We start from the raw sequence: 26,746 nt of genomic DNA on the forward strand, positions 1-26,746 counted from the left end.
CAAATGTGTGGAGTTTTTTCCCCACCACCAAGCAAGCAATTAATTTTGCAGCAGATACCAGCTGGGCGTCCTCCAATTTCCCATGCTATCCCCTAGAGATGGCATTTGATCCCACAGATTGAGGGCCCAGTCCCACAAGACTGCTGCCCACTTCCAATGCCAAGTTCAAACCCCAGGTGGTTTTACCTGTGCTTCTGACCAACCCTATAAATCAGGGTTCCCATGACCCCTCCTTGAGTTTAATTTGCTAGTAAAGCTCACAGAACTCAGGGAAACACTTAGGTTCACTGGTTTATTATAAAGGACAGTACAAAGGATAGAGATGAAGAAATGGATAGAGCAAGGCATGTGGGAAGGGACAGGGAGCTCCTATACCCTCTTCAGGTACAGCACCCTCTTCAGGTACAGCACCTCCACATGTTCAGCTACCTGGAAGTGCTCCGAAATCTGTTCTTTTGGAGTTTTATGGAGGCTTCATTATGAAGGTATGATTACCACTGGTCACTGGTGATCAACTTAACCTTCAGCCCTTCTCCCAAGAGTTTGAAGGAGGACTGAAAGTCCCAACTCTAATCATGCTTTTGTCTTTCCAGTGACCAGCCCCTAGGGGCTGCCAGCCAGCAGTCCTCATTAGATACAAAAAGCCATCACTCTGGAGACACTAAGGATTTTAGGAGCAGTATGCCAGGAAACAGGGTCAAAGACCAAATAAATACGATATCACAGAAAGACAGAAAACCTATCAGAAACCCTTAGTCATTTAAATTAGGGGTGTCATCAGCCTTAACTTCTTCTGATACCAGGGAAAAATACACATTCTAAAGAGCAAAGCAATTCAAGCATAACTTGGTATCTAATAATTTTGTTTTTGTTGTTTGTTTTTTTACCTTTCAGAACTATCTTAGTTTGTCCCTTGTCTTCAGCTGAAGTGGCCACAGTATGTGTGTTTATGTAAGCCTGCACCAGTGGTCCATTATGTAGGGGTAGGGTTACAAGAGACCCAATGAACTCTACTTAACACAGTGTTGCCACTACTAGAGGTATCTTTTAGACCGAGCAGAAAGTGAGTACTAAGGTGGAAATACAGCTTCCACAAAGAAAATGTAATAGAAGCTGTTTAAAACTGAAAGCTGCAGTGATCTGTGATCACGTCACTGCACTCCAGCCTGGGGAACAGAGTGAAAGCCTTTGTTGAAAAAAAAAAAAAAAAAAAGAAACCTGCAACTATTTCTGTCTTTTTCACCTCTCAGCCAGTTATTCTCTCCTCTTCCAAAATTGGAGCAATGACTTCAATCTCTTTCTAGTACTGAGGGGACAATCATAAAGAGGCAAAACCAGATCTCAGCACCCAGCTTTATCTGTCACTAGGGTCATCCCTAGGCATTCACATAAATCTCTGGTATACAATATGGTCTGGTGTCAATGGTCTTGGGATCTTGGAGAATACTTTTTTTTTTTTTTGAAACAGGGTCTCACTCTGTTGCCCAGGCTGGAGTGCTGTAGCATCACAGCTCACTGCAGCCTCGAACATCCCTGGACTCAGGTCTCCTCCCACCTCAGCTTCCCCGGTGGCTAGGACTACAGGCATGTACCACCATGCCTGGCTAATTTCTGGTTTTTTGCTTTTTTGTTTTTGTAGAGACAGGGTTTCTCCATGTTGCCTAGGCTGCTATTGAACTCCTAGGATCAAGCAATCTGCCCACTTTGGCCTCCCAAAGTGCTGGGATTATAGGCATGAGCCACCACATCCAGCTGGGGAATACTTTTAAAAACTTAAAGCAAGTGAAGGGAGTCTGATTAAAGTATGTACAATAAAATATAAAGCTGTTTAGAAGGCTTAAAGGTCTCGGCAGTAACCTAATTTCCCCACTTTCCTAACTTTATACTAGTAATTCCAAAACATTTCCTGATGAGAAACTTTGATTTCCCTGAAATTTTATGATCACTAATAGGGAAGGACTGCTGAGTCACAATAATCACTGGTGGAATCGGGATTTAATTAGCAACAACAGTCAAGTCCCACCCAATAAGCACCTGAGAGCTTGTGAGTCAGTTGAAGACACGTATTTACTGAGTACCTGCCACGTGTAAGGTGCTGGTGATAGAGCCCAAGGAACTTGGCTGCTATGCTTCAAAGGAGTGGTGGACTGTTTTACTAAGTGGGATATAGCAGGACCTTGACTGCAACACATACTCAGAAGTAGTTCACCTCATTATAGCTTAAAAATGTAACACTCTGGGCTTCAGTTGATTCCATTTCTTCCTCAGTTCAGATCTGGTGCTGTCAGAAGCAAAGATGTAGTTGATGGATTCATAAGACAGATCCCACACCTGAGACTGGGTCAAATTAAATGTTTCAGCTGCCAGATAGTACTCTTGAGAAAGGTGTGTTGCAAAAACACCCTTATCGTCAGTCTGTCAATGTAAACAAGAATGTTTCAAAATGAAAAAGGAAGGATTTTTCAAAAACAACCATCTTTTTCTTTAGACTCTATTTTCCTATTTACTATACTTCTTTCAAGAGTCTAAACAAGGGCCTACAAATTTCTCTATGCATAGCTGTAACTAAACAGATTTATTTATACTTTAAGAAAAGATGCCAGAGCAGTGTTTCAACTCTGGCTGTATACTAAAATTACCTAAGGAGCTTTTAAAGCCTATCTATGCCCAGGACTCACCCCAGATCAAATAAAACAGAATCTCATGGGATGGGTGCAGAGCATCAGTTTTTTTGTTTGTTTTTGTTTTTAAGTCCTCTGAAGTACCTTTTGCTAGAGAGCCAAACCAGAGTCACCCTGGCCCTCTGTAGCCTCTCATGTCCCAGTCCCTTTTTTTTTTTTCTTTCTGAGATGGAGTTTCACTCTTGTTGCCCAAGCTGGAGCGCAATGGCATGATCTCTGCTTGCTGCAACCTCCTCCTCCTGGGTTCAAGTGATTCTCCTGCCTTAGTCTCCCGAGTAGCTGGGATTACAGGTGTGCGCCACCATACCCAGCCATGCCCCAGTCCCTTCTAACTCCTCTACCTGGGCATTATCCTCAGGCATGCAAGGCAGTCAGCCAGATAGTGAACGTCTGACTTAATGCAACTCAGGGAGCAAAAAGGAGCAAAATACTTCATACGGAACACCTTACACAGATCACAGAAGGATGGGCAATGCTGTACCAGAATCCGAAATGGTGCTGGTCATAAGATGCAACTGTCTGACTTTTGACGTTTGAGGTCAAACAGAGTTCTAGATGAAAAGGGGAAAAAAAATCTCTTATTAAAAGCAAATAAGTTAACTCATTCAATGTTCACCAAGTAGACATGAGAAATATTTCCAAATTTTGCTAATTTAAAGTAGTTTATTAGTTTACAAAGTTGACCTTTTCTTATGTGTGAAAATTTGTAGTTCAATTAGTGTAGTTGTACAGGAAGTATGTGCTGCAACTTATGGCAACAGAGGTACCAGGCAAGGAATTAATATCCCTTTTACAGCCATGCACTTCTCCTTCTTTGACCAAAATAGAGAGGAAAGAGGAATGTCATGATGAAAAAAGCAGAGAATTATCAATGATAGGAGCAGAAGTGTTTTTTGAAAAGCTACTGCAATCCCTCCTGGTCTAACGGTGGAAGCCAAAACAAAGGTAAGAAAACTGTAGCACCATGTGTGAGAGCATTATAAAGAGCTAAGAATGGGCAGAGACTTTGCCATGGCTTCTAAGAACCCCTAAACACTTTCACCCAGACAATCATCCATTCACCTCCTTCTGCTTCTAGGTAAGTTAAGTCCATCTTAAGAATGACTCCTACTATTGGCCGGGCGTGGTGGCTCACACCTGTAATCCCAGCAATTTGGGAGGCCAAGGCAGGTGGATAATGAGTTCAGGAGCTCGAGACCATCCTGGCTAACACAGTGAAACCCCATCTCTACTAAAAAAATACAAAAAAAAAATTAGCTGGGTGTGGTGGCGGGCGCCTGTAGTCCCAGCTACTCAGGAGGCTGGGGCAGGAGAATGGCGTGAACCCAGGAGGCAAAGCTTGCAGTGAGCAGAGATCGCGCCACTGCACTCCAGCCTGGGTGACAGAGCGACTCCGTCTCCCAAAAAAAAAAAAAAAAATGACTCCTACTATTAACAAATTCCTTCCTGGAAATATTACCAGGCTCCCCAGCCAGAGTAAAATACCTTACTGACTTGATTGATGGCATCTGCTCACTTGAGTAAGGCAGCCTCAACACAGGCTCACTCAGTTTAATGGATGACAAACCCAAACTGCCCCCTCTGTTGGGAGCAGAGCTAGGCCACCATACCAGTGGTTCCCATTCTCTCCACTTTTGTGGATATTTAAAATTTTCCTTAGCAGATCTCGCCCATTATGAATTGCTGAAAACTCTACAGTTAAAACATACTCACATAAGCATTTTTATAAATTGGTAAATATAGCAAATTGATCATTCTGTAAAATGGTTTGCAGCCAACCACTTTTTCCTTCTTTAGAAAGGCCTTTCCTAACCATCCAATCGAAAGTGGTTATACAATCACTACTATATCAGCCTGTTTAATTTTCTTCACAGAACACTGATACTTTCTTGTATATTTGTTTACTGTCTTCTCTCTGCTAGATGAGTTTCTTGGGAAAGAAATCTTGCCTGTTTTGTGTACTGCTCTATCAACAGCAATGACAACAAAGTAGGCACTTCATAAACACATAGACAATCAAGTATGTAATGACCAACAGACATGTGAAAATATACTTGGGATTTTCCATGTTTAATTTTTAAATAATGTTACGTATTTTCATAACACATGTCAATTTTGTTAAAGTCATTTCAAAATTCTAGATGACCCTTTATTCCTTTAAAAAATTCTTACTGAGTTCCAAGCATTGGAGAATGTAGCAACGAATAAGACAAGCAGGGGCCCTGCTCTCATAGAGCTTATATTCTAACGGAAGCTAAAGCTTTCTGTTTTAAATAAGGCTCAGAAAGCACACACTCCATCTTTTAATAGCTAGATGACATTCGTACTTTTAGAACAGTACTTCTCTATAATCCCCAGGCAACCTGGGGATTGGGGGAGGGATAGAGAGTCATCTGGAAGACCTGAAACTCCAAGCCTTACCCAGTGGTATCCGATGTTGCCTCACAAAGTCCACCAGATCCAGGGATCCTCCCTCACCGGAGTTGAGAAATGTTCCATGCCCGATTCTGTCAGGAAGCAGATCCAGGAGTATTTGTGTTTCTTTTTTTTGGTTTGGAATCTAAACAAAGGGGAGGAAAGGGGATCAATGGCCTCTTTCAGTGGTTCTTAGAGTATTTTTTTTCTATAGCTAGGTACCCTGCCCCTCTAAGTAGTACTTAATGCAGACCTTTTGGAAAACTGAACTACTTCTGCCTTCCTAGCTCTCTTTGCCTTTTATCTTCTCATTCTTTCCTCAATATTCTTCTAGATTCATTTCAATGATAATAATAATAAACACTTATTAAGAACCTACTTTGTGCCTTTTCACACAAATTATTTAGGGCCTCACAAGAATCTTAAAAAGTATTAAGATGAAGAAATTAAAGCTGAGAAAAATTAAGTAATTTTCAAAAAATAAAACTTCACAACTCTATATGTATGTGTGTTCTGTTATAGACATGTGTTCATATATATTATAAAAAGTTCTGAAAAAATACAAACGCAAAACTGTTAATAGTGTTAACTCTGGGGAGCAAAACAAATAGAAATTGGGCTTTTAATTTTTAATTATTTTCCTTCTTGACACTTGGATTTTTTTCAGGTATATATAACTCTTATAGTTAAAAATATAAAGCATTTTTTAAAAAAAGTTGTCCAAGGTCATAGAGCTAGTGAATGGTAGAGATAAGGGTGAAACATAACTCAGTCTGACTCCAGGGCCCAGTTACTTTCCTCACATAGTGTGCTCATTATGTTTGATTCTGACAAGGCTGGCTATGTACATACCACAATCACCACGAAAATGTCTGGCTGTGCTCTTTATCTCCTAGATAGCCCAAAACACAAATGCTCAGAACATTTTTAAATGAAATGTTTCATATCCAATGGACTGGATAATAAAAGCAACAGAAACTAAGGTAAAGAACAAGTTCTGATGTTGCACACAAGGCCAGAGATAACTGGTCACTGTCACACATGCTATTCCCTTATAATGACCAGTGGTTTCTATCACACATCAGTTAGGTCAGCCATAGGATGTCCTGTGGATGAAAGGTCTTTTGAGTTAAGAGTGTGGAAACATGGATTCTGGATTTTAAGTCCTGTCACTAGATTACTGACCTTCTGCTTATAGACATGAAAGATACAAGTACTGGCAAGGGGTTCTGATTTTTTTCCCTAATCTTTAAATCATGATGTTACTCAACCTTTATACATTACCCCTTTAATACAATAACTCTGTGAGGTAAGTAGACTAAGTATTATTTTCTGCATTTAAGAAATAATTAAATAGATAGAAGTACTGAGGTAAAAAATAAATCCATTTATAAAATGGGGAAAATTGCAGCAAAGTCCCTCACAAGGGATTTGCCTCACAAGGATGTGCTTAAGAAAGTGACTACTTCCCAGCAATTATCTGTCACTATGTTCATGCTACCAGTGAGCTTGGGGCTGATGGGGGCACTGGACCTCTTTGCTGGGCTTTGTAAAATGACGAGTTGCTTCCTTTACTGCCAGTGGATGTGATACAATCAGGTCCCTTCTACTGTGAGGACAGGTGAGATAATTGGTGCTTTTCTTAGAGTCAGCTTGCCAATGACAAGACTGATGTTGGAAATTCATGCATTTTCTCTAGCAAGACGTCATTAAACTGCTTTTAATGACCCAGCTGGCATTTGAGTCAACAGCCACTCCCAGGAACCACAAAAGGATAAAAACAGTAACATTAAAGACTAAAGCAAGTCATGTATTTTTAAATTTAGATTTAAAAATATTTCTACTTTCCCTTTTTAAAAAATGTTTTTCCAATCCCGGTTTATTCCTAGTCACTTACAAATGACCCTATTATTTTCTATTACAATCTGTCCCTTCCAGCCTAAGACAATATTATTTACCTCTGAAAGATGCAATGCTAACTTCAGACCTGCTTTCTTAGCTTCTAAAAGAGGCTCCAAGAAGTCTTTTGCTTGTCCTACCTTAAAGATAAAAGTTAAAATGAGGATGCATGAGAATTCTGGGAAAACTGCGGAACTGAGTACTCCATTCCAATAAACAACATAATGGCAGAAAAAAATAACAGTAGATTAATTCATTTGCACATCTTGTTTATAAAGCACCTACAATGTGCTAGACACTTTGCTGAATACAAAGCTGGCAAAGACACAGTCCCTGCCCTCGAGAATATTGCCTAGTATCAGTAAACTGAGGTCAATCAGCTAAGCTGGATATGGTAGTCACCAAATTTTATGCCTGGAAGGACACCTAGATATCCAGAGCTAAGGAGAACTCATTCACTTGACTCAGGAACTCTCATGGTTACTCAAAACACTTCTGTTAAACAGGTGGATAAAAAGAAGGGCAGAATACTCCAGGTTTGGACAAAGCCATAAGAATCAATTTCATGGGACTCTCTTATTCAGTGGTTTTCAACCAGGAGCAATTCTGTCCCCCAGGGGACACTTGGCAATGTCTGGAGACATTTTTGGTTGTCGTATCTGGGAGAGTGCTACTGGCATCTAGTGGGCAGAGGCCAAGGATGCTGCTAAACATCCTACAATGCATGGGGTAGCCCCACAACAAATTATCCAGCCCCAAATATCAAGATTTCTGCTTGAATCTGACATTCAAGAAGCTCAAGTCAACATTTCTCAACTATCTATGAGACAGTTAAGCCCTAATACCCTAAGACATCCATCCATTGTATGTAATGAATTACATTATAGTGTATATAGTCTGGGACTAGTTGTGCACCATCTTTAGAAGAATGGAGAAAATAGTCATATAGTCAGGGAACTCTTTTTTTTTTTTTTTTAGGGTACTTAATTGTTTCACACAACCTTGGATGAGAGCTGCTCTAGGCATTCTGGTCATCCAGGGCAGAACAGGCCTTCATCCACAGAATGGAGTGTCTGCTAGACGCTCTGGAGAATGCAATGCAAGATGCCCGAAGCTAGTCCTTATCCCACTAACTGATTCTACCTTTCAGAATTAAAATGTATGTAGGAAAAATAACTTACAGTAGGGTCTCCACTGAGGTCAAGGCCAAGAACTGTACCCTCAGTAGAAAGGAAGAACTCCTCGGCAAGTTTTACAGTCTCCTTGGCTACTAAAGGGCCACCTCTTCTATCAACTGCTATCAAATACCTTTAACATAAGAAAGACAGAGTTGAAAATTAATATGACACAGATGAAAAAGACAATTCTGAGTATGGCCAGACAGAGATGGCAGACTACGTGTAATACATCTCACTAGGAAAAGTATAGCCTGACTGAATCTAGACAACATGACATTTTACTTTGCCATATGGACTAAGACATGAATTCCTAAACAGCATCAAGCATCCAGTTACTGTTCAGATTTACAGTTGTCTTTCGAGGTTTTTTTGTTCCTGTATTTGTTTTTTCAGTTTGTTTGATTCAGGATCCAAACAAGGTCCACACTTTGTGTAAGTCAATGTATCTTCTAAGCCTCTCTTAATCTACAACCACTCTTTCCTCTCCTCCCACCTCCCACCCTGCTTTTCTTGTAACTTATTTGTTGAAGAAACCAAGTTGTTTGTCCTACAAAGTTTCCCATGGTCTGGATTTTGTTGATTGTATCCCTGTGTTGTTAACATGTTGTCCTATTTCTTTTTTTTTTGAGGCGGAATCTCACTCTGTCGCCCAGGCTGGAGTGCAGTGGCACAATCTCGGGCTCACTACAATCTCTGCCTCCCGGGTCCAAGCGATTCTCCTGCCTCAGTCTCCCGAGTAGCTGGGGTTATAGGCGCGTGCCATCACGCCCGGCTAAATTTTTGTATTTTTAGTAGAGATGGGGTTTCACCGTGTTAGCCAAGATGGTCTCGATCTCCTGACCTCATGATCCGCCCGCCTCGGCCTCCCAAAGTGCTGGGATTACAGGCGTGAGCCACCATGCCCGGCCTTTAACATGTTGTCCTATTTCTTATATTTCCTATCTAGTCTAGAGGCAGATCAGGTTCCATTTTTTCGCAAGAGTAAACTGGTGGTGGTGTGTTCTTAGGAGGCTGAGATCCATTATTTCATTAGGGGTTACAAAATTAGAAATATTCTCTTTCTAAAATGTATCAAATATCTGATAAAAGTTCATTCTTCAAATATTAGCTGGAATTCTATAAGACTTGAATACCCAGAGAATCTCTGTTAATATATATATATATATATTTTGAGACAGAATTTCGTTCTTGTCACCCAGGCTGGAGTGAAATGGCGCGATCTCAGCTCACTGCAACCTCCGCCTCCCGGGTTCAAGCAATTCTGCCTCAGCCTCCCGAGTAGCTGAGATTACAGGTGCCTGCCACCACACCTGGCTAATTTTTGTATTTTTAGTAGAGACGGAGTTTCATCATGTTGGCCAGGGTGGTCTCGAACTCCTGACCTCAGATGATCTGCCCGTGTTGGCCTCCCAAAGTTCAGGGATTACAGGCATGAGCCACTGTACTTGGCCTGTTAATATTTCTTGAATACCCAGAGAACCCCTATAATTTTTTAAAGCAATTATCAGTTTACTATTTATTGACAAAATAAATTCCTTCAGCATGTTTATTTACAAAATTTAGATCAACTATATATAAAATGCTGTATCTTTTTTTTCACTTAGCAACTTCCCATGCCATTAAAATAATGTTAGAAAATAGTATAAATCATATGAACATAACATAATGTAATTATCCTCTGAATGCTGGATATTTTAGGCTATTTTCTAATTTTTGTTATAAAACATTAAAATTAGGAATCTTATGCATAAATCAATCTATTTCCTAGGATGCATTTCTAGCACAGAATTACTGGGTCAGAGGGAAAAACTTTTTTATAAACCTTGACATATATTGCTCTTTAGAGAGGTTTTTCCCCCCTTACCTGTGTACCAGTGCAGGATTTAAAGAGGTTTTATGAATTACATATGCTTACCAGCAGTGTGTAACTTACAAACACTGGCTATTACCTCTTTTTAGCCTACTGAAACAGTATTGTAATATATGATTAATGAGTTAAGTAGTTTTCTCTGTATTTCTATATGTCTACCAGCTCTTCGTATGTCTTCTTCTCTGCATTCTATTGTCTTCTGCTTGGTTTTTTATTGGGGTTATTAGTTAAGCTTAATTTTTAGAGTCTTATAGCCTGAAACTATACAGCTAGCTTTTTTTCTTTCTTCATTTAGGGCTTTACTGAGCCCATACTATGTACCTACTTTGTGGTAAGTACTAAAGATGTAGTGGTGAATCAAAAAACAAGGTCCTTGGCTTCACTACACTTACAATCTAGTGGGTAGGCATATATATAAACTAACACAAGATAATTCCTTATCTTGTTACAAATAATGCCATACAGGAAATAGATGGGTGACTAGAGGATTAGTGGGGCACTTTAGACAGAGTGGTAAAGGAAGGCCCCTCTGAGGAAGTAACAGCCAAATTGAGATCTGAATAATGAGAAGAAGCCAGCCAGCTGGGCAGGAATCTGGTAGAAATGTGTTCTGGGGAATACTAAACAAAGGTGCTAAAGGGGGACAGTCTTTTTTGCTTATTTTAGGAACAGACAGCAGGCCCACGTGTAAGGGAGGAGGAGTGGTCTAGATGAGCTGCTGAAGTAACAGAGGCAGCCAGATCATGTGGGACCTTGTAGGCCACAGTAAGAAGTTCATTTTAGCTTAATGGCAAAGGAACACCATACTTTACTCATGTAAAAATACTCAAAATTTTATTGCCTGATGAATAAATTCAGAATTGTGTTCTCACTTTAAACAACAGGGTTCTTGATTTTATTTTTCTATTGTATAAATCAACGAATGATTAATTTAAAAAAATCCATTACACCCATGATCAAAACAGTAAAAATTCACATTCTGGTTTTGTAAATGTTAACTACTAAGGTACAATCTTCTTACCTAACATCAATGTCTAAGTTTTCTTGTTTGGACTGTTTTATACCTTCAAGTACAGATTCCACATAAGTCTTTTTAGTCATTCCTGGAAAGGACACATAGAAAATACATGTAAAGAGATCATCAACTATTTCATCCCTCACCTTCAGCAATTCTATATGAACAATTACATTTTCACTTTATGCTATGACAAGGGCATGGTTAAAGATGAGTGAAAACATGGCCCTTATGGGTACGTTTTAGTAAATACAAATTATATTTTAATAAAATTGGGGGAAAATGAAGTGTTAGAGAAACGAAATAAAAAAAAATAAAGACTTTTTTTTTGTTTTTTTTGAGACAGGGTCTGGCTGTCACCCAGGCTGGAGTGCAGTGGCATGATCTTGCCTCACTGCAACCTTTGTCTCTCAAGCTCAAGCCATCCTGCCACCTCAGCCTCCTGAGTAGCTGAGACTACAGGAATGTACCACCACGCCCAGCTAGTTTTTGGATTTTTAGTAGAGACGGGGTTTTGCTATGTTGCCCAAGCTGGTCTCAAACTCCTGGGCTGAAAGTGATATGCCCGCCTCGGCCTCCCAAAGTGCTGGGATTACAGGTATGAGCCACTACACCCGTCCTGTTTTTTTTTTTTTTTTTTTTAAAGGGATGTTTTCTCTCCTAGTCCAGAAAAAAGTTCTAACTTGGATTCCTTTCCCCTCAATCCTGCTCGGGCTTAGTGTTTCTCATCCAGGGAACCAGGCATGTTCTTCCAAGTCTGAGTGCTCTGCTCTCTGGGGGGATCTGCAAGAGCACTCTCCAGAGCAACCTCCTGTAAAATACCTTTTTTTCTTTTTCTTTAGGCTACATTGGGTAAAATAAAATACCCTTTTACCCAGATTATAAAATGCTTATGTTTGGTGGAAAGTCTCTGGTAAAATACATAAAGTTATAAATAAAAATAAAAATAGGGTGTGGTGGCTCATGCCTGTAATCCCATCAGTTTGGGAGGCCCAGGCAGGCCGATCACCTGAGGTCAGGAGTTCAAGACCACCCTGGCCAACATGGTGAAATCCTGTCTCTACTAAAAATATGAAAATGAGCCAGGTGTGGTGGCATGTGCCTATAATCCCTGCTACTCGGGAGGCTGAGGCAGGAGAATCACTTGAACCTTGGAGGCAGAGGTTGCACTGAGCCAAGATCCCACCACTGCACTCCAGTCTGGGTGACAGAGCAAGACTCCATCTCAAAAAAAATAAATAAATAAAAATAACCCCACCACCCAGAGATAACTACTGTTTTCCAAGTACACATACACACATTTATTTTTATGTATTATTTCAAGAGACCTTTCTTAAGGTCTCTCTCTGTTGCTCAGGCTGGAGGGCAGTGGCATGATCATGGTTCACTGCAGCCCTTGGAGCCCATAGAGGTGGTGGGGGGGGGTCTCACGATGTTGCCGAGGCTGGTCTCGAACTTCTGGCGTCAAGTGATCCTCCTGCCTCAGCCTCCCAAGGCGCTGGAATTACAGGCATGAGCCACTGCACTCTGCCCATATACACATTTTTAAATAGAGAAGATACTACTAGGTATATACGTACCCAGTTCAGTCATTTAACATGATTCTGAGTATTTCCCCATGTCATTAAAGTGTCTTCACCAGTATTTTTAATGGTTGCCTAATATTCCATTAGCCTTTATTTAACCATTCCTCTACTGTTGCATATTTAGGTTAATATCCTTCTTTTGAAACTCCATTGAAAGAGCCCTATGAGTCGGCTCTTCTCTCCTTCCCTTTCACTACTCTCATCAGTACAACGTGGAACTGATTCTATAGTTCAAAAATGCAAGATGAGAGCCTTCTCCTTATCTTATGTAAACACTTATACTTTACAATAATAGTTTCAAAAATTTTACCCCCAAATGATTACTGAGCTACACATATTAGGAAACAAGATGACCTAGGTCTCTTTGGGTCATAACCAAGGTGCTAAGAGGGCCCCAATGTCTCCTGATGCTGCTCTTATAGAAGGAGGATCTCAGGATAATTCCTACAGACTATAGCCAGATCTCATCTCTATCCAGAGAGGTTTTACCACATCACAGCTTGCTCCTGGCCTAAGAAACTATTCCCTGAGAAGCGACTGAATAACCTACATTTTAGTAACTACCATAAAACATGATTCTGCATCCACTCAACGGCATTGTCTCACAAGTGCCCGTGATGCAGGGAGCAAGAATCAGCCTCTGCTTGTGACAATGCAAACATAAGGAGCAGGTATCCTTTTCTCAGAGTGAAAACAACTAAAAAAGGAAGAACAAAAGAAACTGTTGCAGGCCTTTGCTTCCTTCCTTAAACAGATAACGCCTGACTGGAATTTTACTACTTTTTACTTAAGAATAACTCACTCATTAATAACGTACATCAGGATGGGCACTGTGGCTCACACCTGTAATCCCAGCACTTTTAGAGGCTGAGGTGATTGTTGGGCCCAGGAATTTGTGGTTACAGTGAGCTATGTTTGCACCACTGCACTCCAGCCTGGGCAAGACAGCAAGACCCTGTCTCCAAAACAAACAAAATGAACATCATTAATGTACATCAGAGAGAGGACTTGGACTGTTGACTAAAGGTTCAGTGAAATACAGAACAACACAACAGTATAAAAGTGCTTCATATTCCCACTCACAAACATGTGAGCGATCAAAGCACATAGGAAAAGGACAGTACATTTGCTGAGAAGTATAAATTCTACCAGTAGCATTTTCTCTTCTGGGTGTGCTCCTTAGTTCCAGGTACTTGACACCGTCATCTGCAAATTCTTTTATGACATCTTTTGTGACCTGATAATAAAGACAATGTACACAATATTGATAATGTTTGTGTAAGGGTCCCAATGAATGTGCCAAGTGCTACAGCTTTATTTTATTCATTAAATTTGATTTGCAAGTAAAGTTGGAAGTTTCTCATGTGGTAGAGATTATCCACTTTGTCACATCCCTGATGGAGACTATCCAGGGCCGCAATATTTCCAATCGCTCCCAGCACCCCTCATTCCCACATTCAATCCCAATCTGCACATCAGCTACACCCTTTGTTTCTTTTCCCCCTTTTAAATATTTATTTCCTAGTATTTATAATAGCAGATTGATAAAATAGAGAAATGGCGCAAAACTAAAGCCAGCTGGAACCATCTATATGTGTAGACTGCTAGGAAATGCACATACAGAAATAAACAGCTACAATGATTAGATATTACTGATGTGCTATTTGAAGTCATGGCTTAAGGTTTTTATTCAAGTTATTTAGGAATAAGTTACATTTTTCAATAAATTCTGGCAGGGTTAAATTTTCTTGAGAAGTACTTAGGGCAAAGAAAGTAGGTGATAAATGTGAGTAAAACTGTATCCAATTTAGTGCAAATCTCAATAATCCAAAAGTTCCTGAAGGATTTCCTGAAGAATGTTTTACCTTTCTGCCTTCAATCCTAAAAAATCTACAAGAAAAAAAGGCTAGGTTGGCGAAGCTGTGACAAACTGCCGTAATTAGTCCTTACAGTTGGTATCCTAATCTTAATCTGCTTTGACTACACACACACAAGCATGCGAGTGCAGTGTCCTGGCAAAGCAAGAGGGGCTGGCTGTACATACAGTGCCTAACAGTATGGCACTACCTTGGTGAATTCATAGCAATCCAAGTTGTAGGCCTCTTCTTTTTTCTTTTTCCACTAAAGACAAAAATGAACTTATTATAATATAAGTGGAATGGGTAGCTCAGTTTCATCAAGAGGTCTAAAGACCCAGATTCTGAGAATACACAGCCAAAGATAATACATCTGCATTCTAAATCACATGAAACTCCAGGACCAAGCAAGATACCACTGCTGCCTCCTCCAAGGAGCATGATACTGCAGCCTCCATGCCATCATGAATGGCATTGGCCCCATGGCACTGCTACTCCAGGAACTCCCTCTTGCTGTCACTGACACCATGAAATTGTGGCCTCACCTTTGTATTAATAGGTTGAGGAATCTGGATCTTGTCACTGCCCCAGAACAGAAAAGACCCTCACTCAGCTACCCCAGCTCACATGAGACTAATGCAGAAAGATGTTTGACAATGAGGAATAGGGTAGAAGTGAGGGTTTGAAATAGTAGTCCTTTTCAGTGACTACTATCCAAGGCTCCCGCTTTCTGAGTGGCTAGGTACCTGTAAAACCAAAAAAAACTAACAAGTATGGAGCAAGAGCAAAGGGAGACAGATTTATCTAGGCCACAGTGAAGCCTACAGAACCATCCCTAACCCACCCCAAGAACATTTCCCTGGGGTCTACATCTGTGTTTGCCAGATTTAGCCCTTTCTGTGACATGCGGCAGGTAGCGTGGTAGGTACTGAGGACACCTCTTTGGGCTTTCCTCTCCTATGCGCTGGACTGAGAATATCTATTCAAATTCTTTTTCCAGACAAATCACAATTAGTTAAGTTCCTACTTACTCAAACCGCTCTAAGACTATATAAGCTTGAATGGGAAAGAGCATGAGCTCTGCAACCAGATAGTACTGCCACTTACTCTGTGTGTGTGATCTTAAGCAAGTTACATTTAACCTCTTTAAGCCTATTTTTTCATCTACAAAAAGGGAACAATAAAAATACCTACTTCTGAAAGTAGTCCTAAGAATAATGTCTGGTACATGTAATAACGAGTATCATTTTTTCAGCCACACTCCAATCCTCTCTTTGAGATTATACCCAGGTCACCTTGACTAGCGTTTTAAGTGATCTCCCTCACACTCAGTTCTACATTTACAATCTCTTAGTTTACTCTCATAGACGTTTCATTAATCATATGGGCCACCCCATTGTCACCCTCTGAACCACCTAGTAGCACCAGGTCAAATGCACAGAATCTTATTTCTCACCTCTTTTAATAAAGCTTTTCAACTTTGATTTTGAAATGAATGTAGCAACAAGCATGTCATTATTATACCCACAGAGTATTAAACTGTCAGTTTAAATTTAATCATTTTGCTCTATAACACTCATCAACAAAGTGAGACCAGGGCCCCTGTGGTGGACATTCTTAGCAATGTTCAATGGTATCTTTTGAGACGCTGCTTAGAGAATGCCCTTTTGGTTCCCTATAAATCCTTATGTGTGTCTCTAATGCAGAGCTTACCACACTATGTTGCAGTATCTGCTTATGGGTCTGTCTCTCCAACCTAATTATAAATTCCTCAGGGGCAGAAACTGTGTCAATCTCTCTAAGACTTTCGCACAGTGCCTGGAACATTGTGGGCACTCAGTCAACTTTTGTTGAACAAAACTATTAGAGTTACCTCTCCTCTAAAAGGTGCTTAATTTACTTACCACTTATCATGAAGATCAGTCTTTACCAAAGAGGAAAATTTTTGCTCGATCAGTCAAAAGTTACCTCTCCAGAAACACAGGTTGTACTTTCTTTGCATTTTTTTTTCTACTAGTTAAGATCACTGACACAATTTTGCTTCTCTCCATTTAGAAAGAGAACATTTTAAAATGCCATTCTAGTCAGATCAATGATACAGAAGACAATCTTCCACGTCAGACTCTAGTATCATGGAGCTTCAGATAAGAGAACACAGTGGTATCCTTTGTGCCCTCGGAGGGAAAGCACAATTTCCCTAGGGATTAATCACTTAATCTCTAAGCTCTTCTTGAACTTCTTCCTTTCCTATAATGTCCACCCATACAGTAAGTCTCCTATGTAATATAGACAATGCCTTATTAAGGATATCCCCATCTGTGGTCTAATATTTCTTTTTTTTTTTTTTTTTTTTGAGACGGAGTCTCACTCTGTTGCCCAGGCTGGAGTGCAGTGGCGCGATCTCAGCTCACTGCAAGTTCCGCCTCCCGGGTTCACGTCATTCTCCTACCTCAGCCTCCCGAGTAGCTGGGACTACAGGCGCCCGCCACCACACCCGGCTAATTTTTTTTTTGTATTTTTAGTGAGACGGGGTTTCACAGTGTTAGCCAGGATGGTCTCAATCTCCTGACCTTGTGATCCGCCCATCTCGGCCTCCCAGAGTGCTGGGATTACAGGCGTGAACCAGCACGCCCAGCCCTAATATTTCATATATGTATGTTATATATGAAAAACAGGACAAAATTTTCTCTTCCATATCATCCTCTATCCTATAGAAGATGCTCTTCATGGTTCTTTCCTCATATCTTTTACAAGAAACACAGTTTTTCTGTACTAGCTCTTAAGCAAATGACTTACATCGATTTTGAAAAGAATTGCCGTAATAGAGAAAATATTTTTCATCACTCTTAATGAGAGCAAAAATGAAAGGCCATGTGCAATAATGGAAGGAAATTACTTCATAATTTTTAAACCATTCTAAAAATTCCCTCATGTCTTACCATTAGTATATCTTCAGGGCTACTAGTAAGCTGATGAATAGTTTGAAACATCTGGAAACATCTGCAACGTGAATGAAAAGTCTTAACATATTCTAGTCATCAAAGAAACTCACTAACTGAATGAATTAAATTTTAGGCTAATAGTAAATATGTATTTATATTTACAAAGAACTACAGAATAGATGTTTCAAAAATTACATTGATCTGGAAAGATAATCAAATGATTGAAAATAAAACATTACTGATATTTTTAAGTGGGAAATAACAGTACCCCTTCTCCAACCCACCCCTGACATGGGGAAATTCAATATGCCTATATTTTCAAATCTAAAGACTATCCCAGGCTGGGTATAATGGCTCATGCCTGTAATCCCAGAACTTTAAGAGGCCAAGGCGAGTGGATAGCTTGAGCCCAGGAGTTTGAGACCAGCCTGGACAACATAGGGAGACCCCCATCTCTAAAAAAATTCAAAAAACATTAGCCCATCTTGGTGGCGTGCACCTGTGGTCCCAGCTACTTGGGATGCTAAGATAGGACTGCTTGAGCCCCAGAGGTCGAGGCGGCAGTGATCTGTGGTCACGCCACTGCACTCCAGTCTAGGCAACAAAGTGAGATCCTGTCTCAAAAAAAAAAAAAAAAAAAAAAAAAAAGGAAGAAAAAAGAAAAAAGAAAGAATATCCCAATATAACTTCACAAACAACAGAAATCACTAGAAATACTGTCAACAGTCTAACAGCTGGAAAAAAATGTTGTATGTTAAAATATATGCTCCACGCCAGATGCCAACTCTATTTCTGTTTATTAAAATCTGAATTCTTACATACTACTTACAATCTCAAAATACTGATAGAGAAAAAAAGGAGTATGTCCACAACCTCCTCACACTTACTCTTCTAAAGTTCTTTTCTTTCCCTTGTCAATCACAGTCATCTGATCGTGGATTTTAAGATCTGGCTTCTGGGCTATTAATTTCTTCATGGTATGAGAACTAATGGATCCATTCAAGTGGGCATGAAGTTCCTAAGAGATACAACCAGAAAACTTATCAAATATCCAATAGATTCATAGCATCTTACCAGGTACTTCATGTTGGTAGTTTGCAATAGGTAAACTGCTTACTAGATTTAGCTACATAACAAAATTTACAAATTTTGCCTACAAAATTTACTTTTTCTTTTTTTGAGATGGAGTCTCCCTCTGTCACCCAGGCTGGAGTACATTGGTGCGATCTCAGCTCACTGCAACCTCTGACTCCCGGGTTCAAGCGATTCTCCTGCCTCAGCCTCCTGAGCAGCTGGGACTACAGGCATGCCACCAAGCCCAGCAAATTTTTGTATTTTTAGTAGAGATGGGGTTTTGCCATGTTGGCCAGTCTGGTCTCAAACTCCTGACCTCAGGTGAATCCACCCGCCTTGGCCTCCCAACGTGCCGGAATTTCAGGCATGGGCCACTGAGCCCAGCCAAAATTTACTTTGATGAAAAGAAGCAACATAAAAATCATTACAATTAGCAACCACTCAAGATTTCTGTAGTTGAATTCTCACCACTTTTGGCAATTCAGAATAGAAGTCTGTCTTGCAAGGCTGTTGCTCTTCTGCCTCTATCATTTCAGCAGGAAAAAAAAATGGTTCTTCTCCACTCTTATTCTTGGTATGAGCAATATGATGTATTTCAGTCAGTAAATTGTATGGTACTGAATTTCCTTCAGATTGCTTTACTTCCACACATTTTGGTAAGATTAGCTGTATGTGTAGATCTGGGTTCAGCTTCACCTATTTTAACAAATGTTAATATTTTCAGATGTTAAAAGCAAAGAAACAGGATTTTGTTAATTTTTTCTTTAAAACTAACTTAAGTGTGTCTAAGGTGGGAAAATGATTAGTAAACAACATAAACTGGAAACAGGAAAAGACCTCAAGCTTATAAGAGGTGTACTAAAACCTGACATTTAGTAGAGTATATTCCTTAACTATTGGCACCTTCTATACAACCACTTCAAAAATTCAAAATTTTACAAGGCCTACATCGGATTAAAAAAAAATATATATATATATATATATAAAATTTTTTTGAGACAGAGTCTCCCTCTGTCACCCAGGCTGGAATACACTGGCATGGTCTCAGCTCACTGCAGCCTCTATCTCCCGGGTTCAAGCAATTCTCCTGCCTTAGCTTCCCAAGTAGCTGGGATTACAGGCGCACGCCACCACACCTGGCCAATTTTTGTATTTTTAATAGAGACAGGGTTTCACCATGTTGGCCAGGCTGGTCTCGAACTCCTGACCTCAAGTGATCCACCCGCCTCAGCCTCCCAAAGTGCTAGGATTACAGGCATGAGCCACCATGCCCAGCCAAAAATAAAATTTTAAATTTTGAATTGTTTAAAATACATAAAAGAAGAACAGAGGTGCTGACGTCAGATGGACCTAGGTTTGTCCTCTTACCAGCTCTATAGGTTAGAAGCTGTGTGGCCTTAGTCATTTACCTTCATGGCTTCAGTTTCTTTATTTACAAAAATGGGATTAAAAATGCAAAGTAGCAGTGATGATTAATAAAGTATTTTAAATTCCCCTCATCTATGTTCCCACATGAGCCAGTCACTGCCTTTAACTCAGCATTTAATCACACTGATATCTCAATCACTGATATACTTGTCTTTCTCTCTCACCAGACTGTAAGCTCCTTGAGGACAGGTTCTTTGAATTATTCCACCACTCTAGCTCTTAGCACAGTGCCTAGCACACTGTAGGTGATAAATCAATCAAAATTTCCCTTCCCTTCTGAAAGTGGTTTATAAGTGAAGATAAAATTCCAAGTGAAATTTAGTGATTTTCAAAGTAGCCACCTTGACTCTCTGGGTTCTCACATATTAATGAGGATGATGTTTAAGAGTAGCAGTTTCCATGTATTCAGAACCTACCAGGTATGTGACAAGCACTTTTAATAATATTATCTTTAATCCTTGAAATAACTTTGTGAAATATTACTGTACTGAAAATCAATAAATTGATACTGAGAGGGGTTAAATAAGTTACCAAGATATTAAAATGTACAATAAAGAAAGTAGTTCGTACAGGACTAAACAGCCATAGAAATCCATAGAAAGGCCTACTTAGTGTGAGATAAACGTGGCATTTCAAAGTAATGCCATAGTAAGTGCTTAATAAATAGTAAAAAATGAAAAAGATGGACTATTTAATCAATGGCATTTAATATCTCTACCGAAAAACATAAATGATTTAATTAAAATGGAAAAACATACCCCTTTTTTTTTTCTTTTGAGACAGGATCTTACTTTGTTGCCCAGGCTGGAGTGCAGTGTCACGATCACAGCTTGCTGCAGTCTCAAGCTTCCAGACTCAAGCGATCCTCCCACTTCAGCCTCCTAAGTAGCAGAGACCACAGGCAAGCACCACAATGCCCATCTAATTTTATATAAAAATTTTTTCGTAGAGACGGGGTCTCACCATGTTGCCCAGGCTGGTCTCAAACTCCTGGGCTCAAATGATCCACCAGCCTGAGCTGGGATTACAGGAGCGAGCCACTGCGTCCGGCCAGATTTTCAATTTTACTCCAGGATCCTGACCTTAATTTGTGCCCCACTCAAACCATCCTCCAGACTGACCTTTAACTAGCTGTGAGAAAATTTACTGACCCACTGGCTACAATGTTAACCTATGGAAATTAAAAAGCAACTAAGCAATCATAACCTTTACACATTAAAAAAAATTGTTGTTCCTTGCCTAAAACACTGCTACCAACAATAGCATGCCATGTCAAATTTAACCTTTCTGGACTGGTTTTGGTCTGGGACGGAAGGCAACAAACACTGGGATAAGATCCACATTTGTAATACTTCATCAATATTAGAGCAGGGCCAGAAGCAAGTATCCTGTCTCCCAGAGAACTTTTTTCATGCTCCCACCTACTCCCCCAAAAGGGAACTCAGAACAAAAAAATATTTGTTACTGTTTATTATGCACTGACCACGAGCCAGGCACTGTGGTGTCTTAGTTATTTTGTTTAAATGCTCACAACAACCCCTGAGGTATTATTATCCCCATTTTATATAAGAATAAATTGAGATTTAAACACCGGCCCCCCTCCCCCGGCCTAAACATAAGGCATCCAAATCACAAATTTTGCTCCATTCTCTTTCTTCTTGAATTACTTTTCTTGATCTGGTCTTTGCAAAACAAGTCGTATTTTTGACATAACATCTACATTTTAGGAACTTGTCATTAAATAAATTTTTTTCTATGGTGCTATGTATTTTTCAAAGACCTTCAACTTTTTTTTTTTTCTATTTGCCCCTCAATCAACTCTGAGATACCTCACAAAGCAGTACTTAATCTCATTTTAGAGGTGAGGATCCAATGACTCAGCAAGCATAGGTGAGCCCTTCTTCTAATCCCTTCAGAAGCAATTCTCAAACTCCTCAAATGTTCCATCAGATCTGAATGCCTTACACTAAACTGACAACTCTGCCACCAACTTTACAGAGAAAACAGAAGCCATCAGATGTAAATTCCTTCTTTTTCTCTCTGCCCTACCTCACACCTGAGCTTATGATTATCCATAATCTTTTTTTTACCCCATCAGGAGTTACAGATAAAGGATTCATTCTCCTATCCCCACAACTAATACGTGCCCAGGATCCCATTTCTGTCTATTCCAAGTTACTCTACCAGTGAGTTATCTTCTCATTTTTCTGTTCCTTCAACCTCTCCCTCTCCACTGGCTGGTTTCCCTCACAGGACCAACACGCATGTGCAGTATTTGCTTCCACCTGAAAACAAAAGACTCTTTTATCCCACAATCTTCTTTAGCCACTGCCCTGACCCTTTTTTCCTTCTGAGTTAAGCTCCTCCAAAGTATAATAATTTAGACTGGATACTTTCTTTAACTTACCTCCTATTCACTGAAACATGGATTCTGCCCTCATTGCTCCACAGAAACTGCTCTCCCTAAGGCCATTAATGAGCTTTTAAACACCAAATCTAAATGTCACTTTTCAATTACCAAATCTTTTTTTTTTTTTTTTTTTTTGAGACGGAGTCTCGCTCTGTCACCCAGGCTGGAGTGCAGTGGCACGATCTTGGCTCACTGCAAGCTCCGCCTCCCGGGTTCAGGCCATTCTCCTGCCTTAGCCTCCTGACTGGGCTGGGACTACAGGTGCACACCACCACGCCCGGCTAATTTTTTGTATTTTTAGTAGAGACGGGGTTTCACTGTGTTAGCCAGGATGGTCTCCATCTCCTGACCTCATGATCCGCCCACCTCGGCCTCCCAAAGTGCTGGGATTACAGGCGTGAGCCACCGCGCCCGGCCTTCAATTACCAAATCTTTATCCTGATCCAAACCTTTTCTTTCTTATTTCATTTTATTCCACAAGAAAACATTGGAAAATATGAAACTTTTTCTTGACTCCAGTATCCAAATCTGCTGGACTCCAAAACTCACACTCTTAACTATTATGCAGTACCACCTGTAATTAACGATAAACTTATCTGATTTCCTTTTCTACTTCAGCCAGTCACCAAATCCCAGTGAACAAATGATAAATTTCCTAAATGTCTCTGGAAGTAGTTTCCTATGGATGACTCCCAGACACCCAATTTAGAAACTTTATGATTATTCTGAAGTCCAACCTGGAATTACTCCTTAAAAACAAAGCTCAGAACATATCACAGGGAACAATCACCTCTCTTCAGTGACTTCCCTTTCTGGGGACATATTCAGCACTATTTTAAAATCCACAGAATTCTCCAAGTGGAAGGGGGTGCGATGAGAAAGAGAGGCTGAGTGGTTTATTCACCGTCAGTCTAACATAGGGCTGGGAATACAAGGGAATCAACAGTCTAATATCTGTGGGGTAACGTTTTCTTGTTAGGTGTCTATAAATTATTTGTAAAGACCGGTTTCTTCAGTTTGCACCCTGGCCTTAGTGACTTGTTTTCAAATTTTAAATGGGGTTCTCTTTTGCAACTGTGAGAGCATTAAATAAATCAGCAACTATCAGCATCCAAGGAAGCTAACTAATCCTTGCCCACTGAAGGTCCGTGGTGCCAACCCTTCTTGGCTCCTACCAGACCCTTCCTTGGCGGTCCAAGGAAGCCAGGTCGTCAGTCCCCACAGACTCACCTTTTAGAGATTTCTCAACTACGAGGACTTAGGCAAGCTTTCACTTTTGACTGGAAGGCTTGTAGAAACGTGACAACCCGCCTTCCCTAACACGTCACAGCGGTAGCGGACCCTATTCTGGGGTAAACGGAACTCAGGACATTCAAAACAAAGGTCAGCCGCAAGCGAACTTAGCACTGGCTACACCCTCCTCAATTCTGGTTGGCGAGATGCGGTCTTCCAGGAAGTGACGCACAAGTGCCGGCGGAAAGGGAAGTCCAGGAGCATGGGTGGCTTTTTCCCCTACCGAGGTCCGTGAGGTGTGTACTGTGCTAACCAAGGGGCGGCTCACAACCGTGACAGACTGCTATTCCTGAGTCTCTTCTGGCCATGGGCCCCCGGAGCCGCGAGCGTCGGGCAGGCGCGGTACAGAGCACCAACGACAGCAGCGCCCTCAGCAAGCGTTCCCTGGCCGCGCGCGGGTACGTGCAGGACCCCTTTGCCGCGTTGCTGGTTCCGGGCGCGGCGCGCCGCGCACCGCTTATTCACCGAGGGTACTACGTCCGCGCACGCGCCGTGAGGCACTGCGTGCGCGCCTTCTTGGAGCAGACTGGCGCGCCCCTGGCCGCGCGTCGCGCGCAGATCTTGTCTCTCGGCGCCGGCTTCGACTCGCTCTATTTTCGCTTGAAAACCGCGGGCCGCCTGGCCCGGGCTGCAGTCTGGGAGGTGGATTTTCCGGACGTGGCGCGGCGCAAAGCAGAAAGGATTGGAGAGACGCCAGAGCTGTGCGCGTTAACCGGGCCTTTCCAGAGGGGGGAGCCCGCGTCCGCGCTGTGCTTTGAGAGCGCAGACTACTGCATCCTGGGCCTGGACTTGCGGCAGCTCCAGCGAGTGGAGGAGGCCCTGGGCGCCGCGGGGCTCGACGCAGCCTCACCCACTCTGCTCCTGGCAGAGGCGGTGTTGACCTACCTCGAGCCGGAGAGTGCCGCGGCCCTCATCGCCTGGGCAGCCCAGCGTTTTGCTAATGCCCTTTTCGTGGTCTATGAGCAGATGAGGCCTCAAGACGCCTTTGGCCAGTTCATGCTGCAACATTTTCGGCAGCTAAACTCCCCTCTGCATGGCCTGGAGCGCTTTCCTGACGTGGAGGCGCAGCGGCGCCGCTTCCTTCAAGCTGGCTGGACTGCCTGCGGTGCCGTGGACATGAATGAATTCTATCACTGCTTTCTCCCCGCAGAAGAGCGCCGGCGGGTGGAAAATATTGAACCCTTTGACGAATTTGAGGAGTGGCATCTGAAGTGCGCCCATTATTTCATTCTGGCAGCTTCTAGGGGAGACACCCTCTCCCACACCCTAGTGTTTCCATCCTCAGAGGCATTTCCTCGCGTAAATCCTGCTTCGCCTTCAGGGGTGTTCCCTGCCAGTGTAGTCAGTAGCGAGGGCCAGGTCCCAAACCTGAAGAGATATGGCCACGCCTCTGTCCTCTTGAGCCCGGACGTTATTCTCAGTGCAGGAGGATTTGGAGAGCAGGAGGGGCGGCACTGCCGAGTGAGCCAGTTTCACTTGCTGTCAAGAGATTGTGACTCTGAATGGAAAGGCAGCCAAATAGGCAGTTGTGGGACTGGAGTTCAGTGGGATGGACGCCTTTATCACACCATGACAAGACTCTCAGAGAGTCAGGTTCTGGTTCTGGGAGGGAGACTGTCCCCAGTAAGTCCAGCCTTGGGGGTTCTCCAGCTTCATTTTTGTAAGAGTGAGGATAATAACACTGAGGACCTGAAAGTGACAATAACAAAGGCTGGCCGAGAGGATGATTCCACTTTGTCTTGTTGGCGGCATTCAACAACAGAAGTGTCCTGTCAGAATCAGGAATATTTGTTTGTGTATGGGGGTCGAAGCGTGGTGGAACCTGTACTAAGTGACTGGCATTTCCTACATGTAGGGACAATGGCTTGGGTCAGGATCCCAGTGGAGGGAGAAGTACCTGAAGCCCGGCATTCTCACAGTGCCTGCACTTGGCAAGGGGGAGCCCTTATTGCTGGAGGTCTCGGGGCTTCTGAGGAGCCATTGGACTCTGTGCTCTTTCTGAGACCAATCTCTTGTGGATTCCTCTGGGAGTCAATAGACATCCAGCCTCCCATTACCCCAAGATACTCCCACACAGCTCATGTGCTCAATGGAAAGCTGTTACTGGTTGGAGGGATCTGGATTCATTCCTCCTCATTTCCTGGAGTAACTGTGATCAATTTGACTACAGGATTGAGCTCAGAGTATCTGATTGACACAACATATGTGCCATGGCCATTAATGTTACACAAACACACTAGTATCCTCCTTCCTGAAAAGCAGCAGCTCCTGCTTCTTGGAGGTGGTGGGAACTGCTTTTCCTTTGGTACCTACTTCAACCCCCATACTGTCACATTAGACCTTTCTTCCTTAAGTGCTGAGCAGTAAGGACTGGACTAATATTCAGGACCCACTAAAGTAGACAATAAAGTTTTCCAAAATAGGACGACCCTCTAGCTATAGATACTGCCACTCCTTTCCCCATCCTTTTTTTCCCTTAGCACTATTCAGTGCAAAAAGTGAAAAGGGTTGGTAAAATAGGTAAAATACCTGGAAACAATCACTACAGAAAACAGCTGAAGACAGTGGCCATGCAGTCCGAGAGTAGTAGTGGTCTTCCTCTAATTTTCTAATATAAGTTCATTTATTGAGTTACAGTGGTCTTTAGTAAAGTAAAACAACTTCCCAATCCCACGCCTTGTGATTTGAGATGGTACCTTAGAAAAAGTTACACGCAGTTCCGTAGTTGAATATACTTGAGATGATACCTTAGAAAAAGTTTCAAGCAGATCCTTGGTTGAATATAGTTGAAGGAGCATAGTATTGACCTAATTCTTCATGTAGGAAACCTGAAATGAACACAGTCACAGTTTGATTAAAACATTGTCCTGTTTATTGCAACAGAAAACTCAGATAGTTTTAACAACAGGAAACACTTGTAGAACTTCCTTTAACAACATACTTTTTAAATGTTTTGCTATTGGTTCCATATTTATTTAGATTTATAAGTGTCAATAAAGCAAACGTTTGATGCCTCAATTCATTTTGCACGGGGTATAATAATGTTTTGTTCCAGATATACTCTCCACCTTTCACTGTTCTGTGCTCCAAGAGGTTGAC

At 41.5% G+C, this 26,746-nt stretch overlaps 2 protein-coding genes across 14 annotated transcripts; one reads left to right on the forward strand and one right to left on the reverse strand.

Annotated features, from left to right (window-relative positions):
- Positions 1–273: 273 nt before the first annotated feature.
- On the reverse strand, positions 274–24,316 carry ADAL (adenosine deaminase like). Of its 13 annotated transcripts, XM_063639580.1 has the most exons (14): positions 23,585–24,316; positions 22,129–22,229; positions 20,703–20,825; positions 18,985–19,212; positions 18,330–18,460; positions 17,440–17,500; positions 14,712–14,765; positions 13,794–13,881; positions 11,065–11,146; positions 8,177–8,303; positions 7,055–7,135; positions 5,103–5,241; positions 3,132–3,232; positions 274–2,415 (listed from the first exon to the last, which is right to left on the reverse strand). In XM_063639580.1, the coding sequence occupies exons 4-14, from the start codon at positions 19,045–19,047 to the stop codon at positions 2,221–2,223; spliced, it is 1,122 nt and encodes a 373-aa protein (XP_063495650.1). In that variant the 5' UTR covers positions 19,048–19,212; positions 20,703–20,825; positions 22,129–22,229; positions 23,585–24,316; the 3' UTR covers positions 274–2,220. The 13 variants fall into 13 exon arrangements, with proteins under 13 accessions (XP_063495650.1, XP_063495653.1, XP_063495652.1 ...); XM_063639583.1 differs by lacking the exon at positions 14,712–14,765 and having other exon boundaries at positions 23,585–24,116; XM_063639582.1 differs by lacking the exon at positions 22,129–22,229 and having other exon boundaries at positions 23,871–23,955.
- LCMT2 (leucine carboxyl methyltransferase 2) lies at positions 23,954–26,665 on the forward strand. The gene has a single exon (XM_055278944.2). It carries the CDS (start codon positions 23,954–23,956, stop codon positions 26,012–26,014), a length of 2,061 nt encoding a protein of 686 aa, XP_055134919.1. The 3' UTR covers positions 26,015–26,665.
- The last annotated feature ends 81 nt before the right edge of the window (positions 26,666–26,746 follow it).

Source organism: Symphalangus syndactylus, chromosome 5 (assembly GCF_028878055.3).
Source record: "Symphalangus syndactylus isolate Jambi chromosome 5, NHGRI_mSymSyn1-v2.1_pri, whole genome shotgun sequence".
In the NCBI taxonomy this organism is placed as follows: Eukaryota; Metazoa; Chordata; class Mammalia; order Primates; family Hylobatidae; genus Symphalangus; species Symphalangus syndactylus.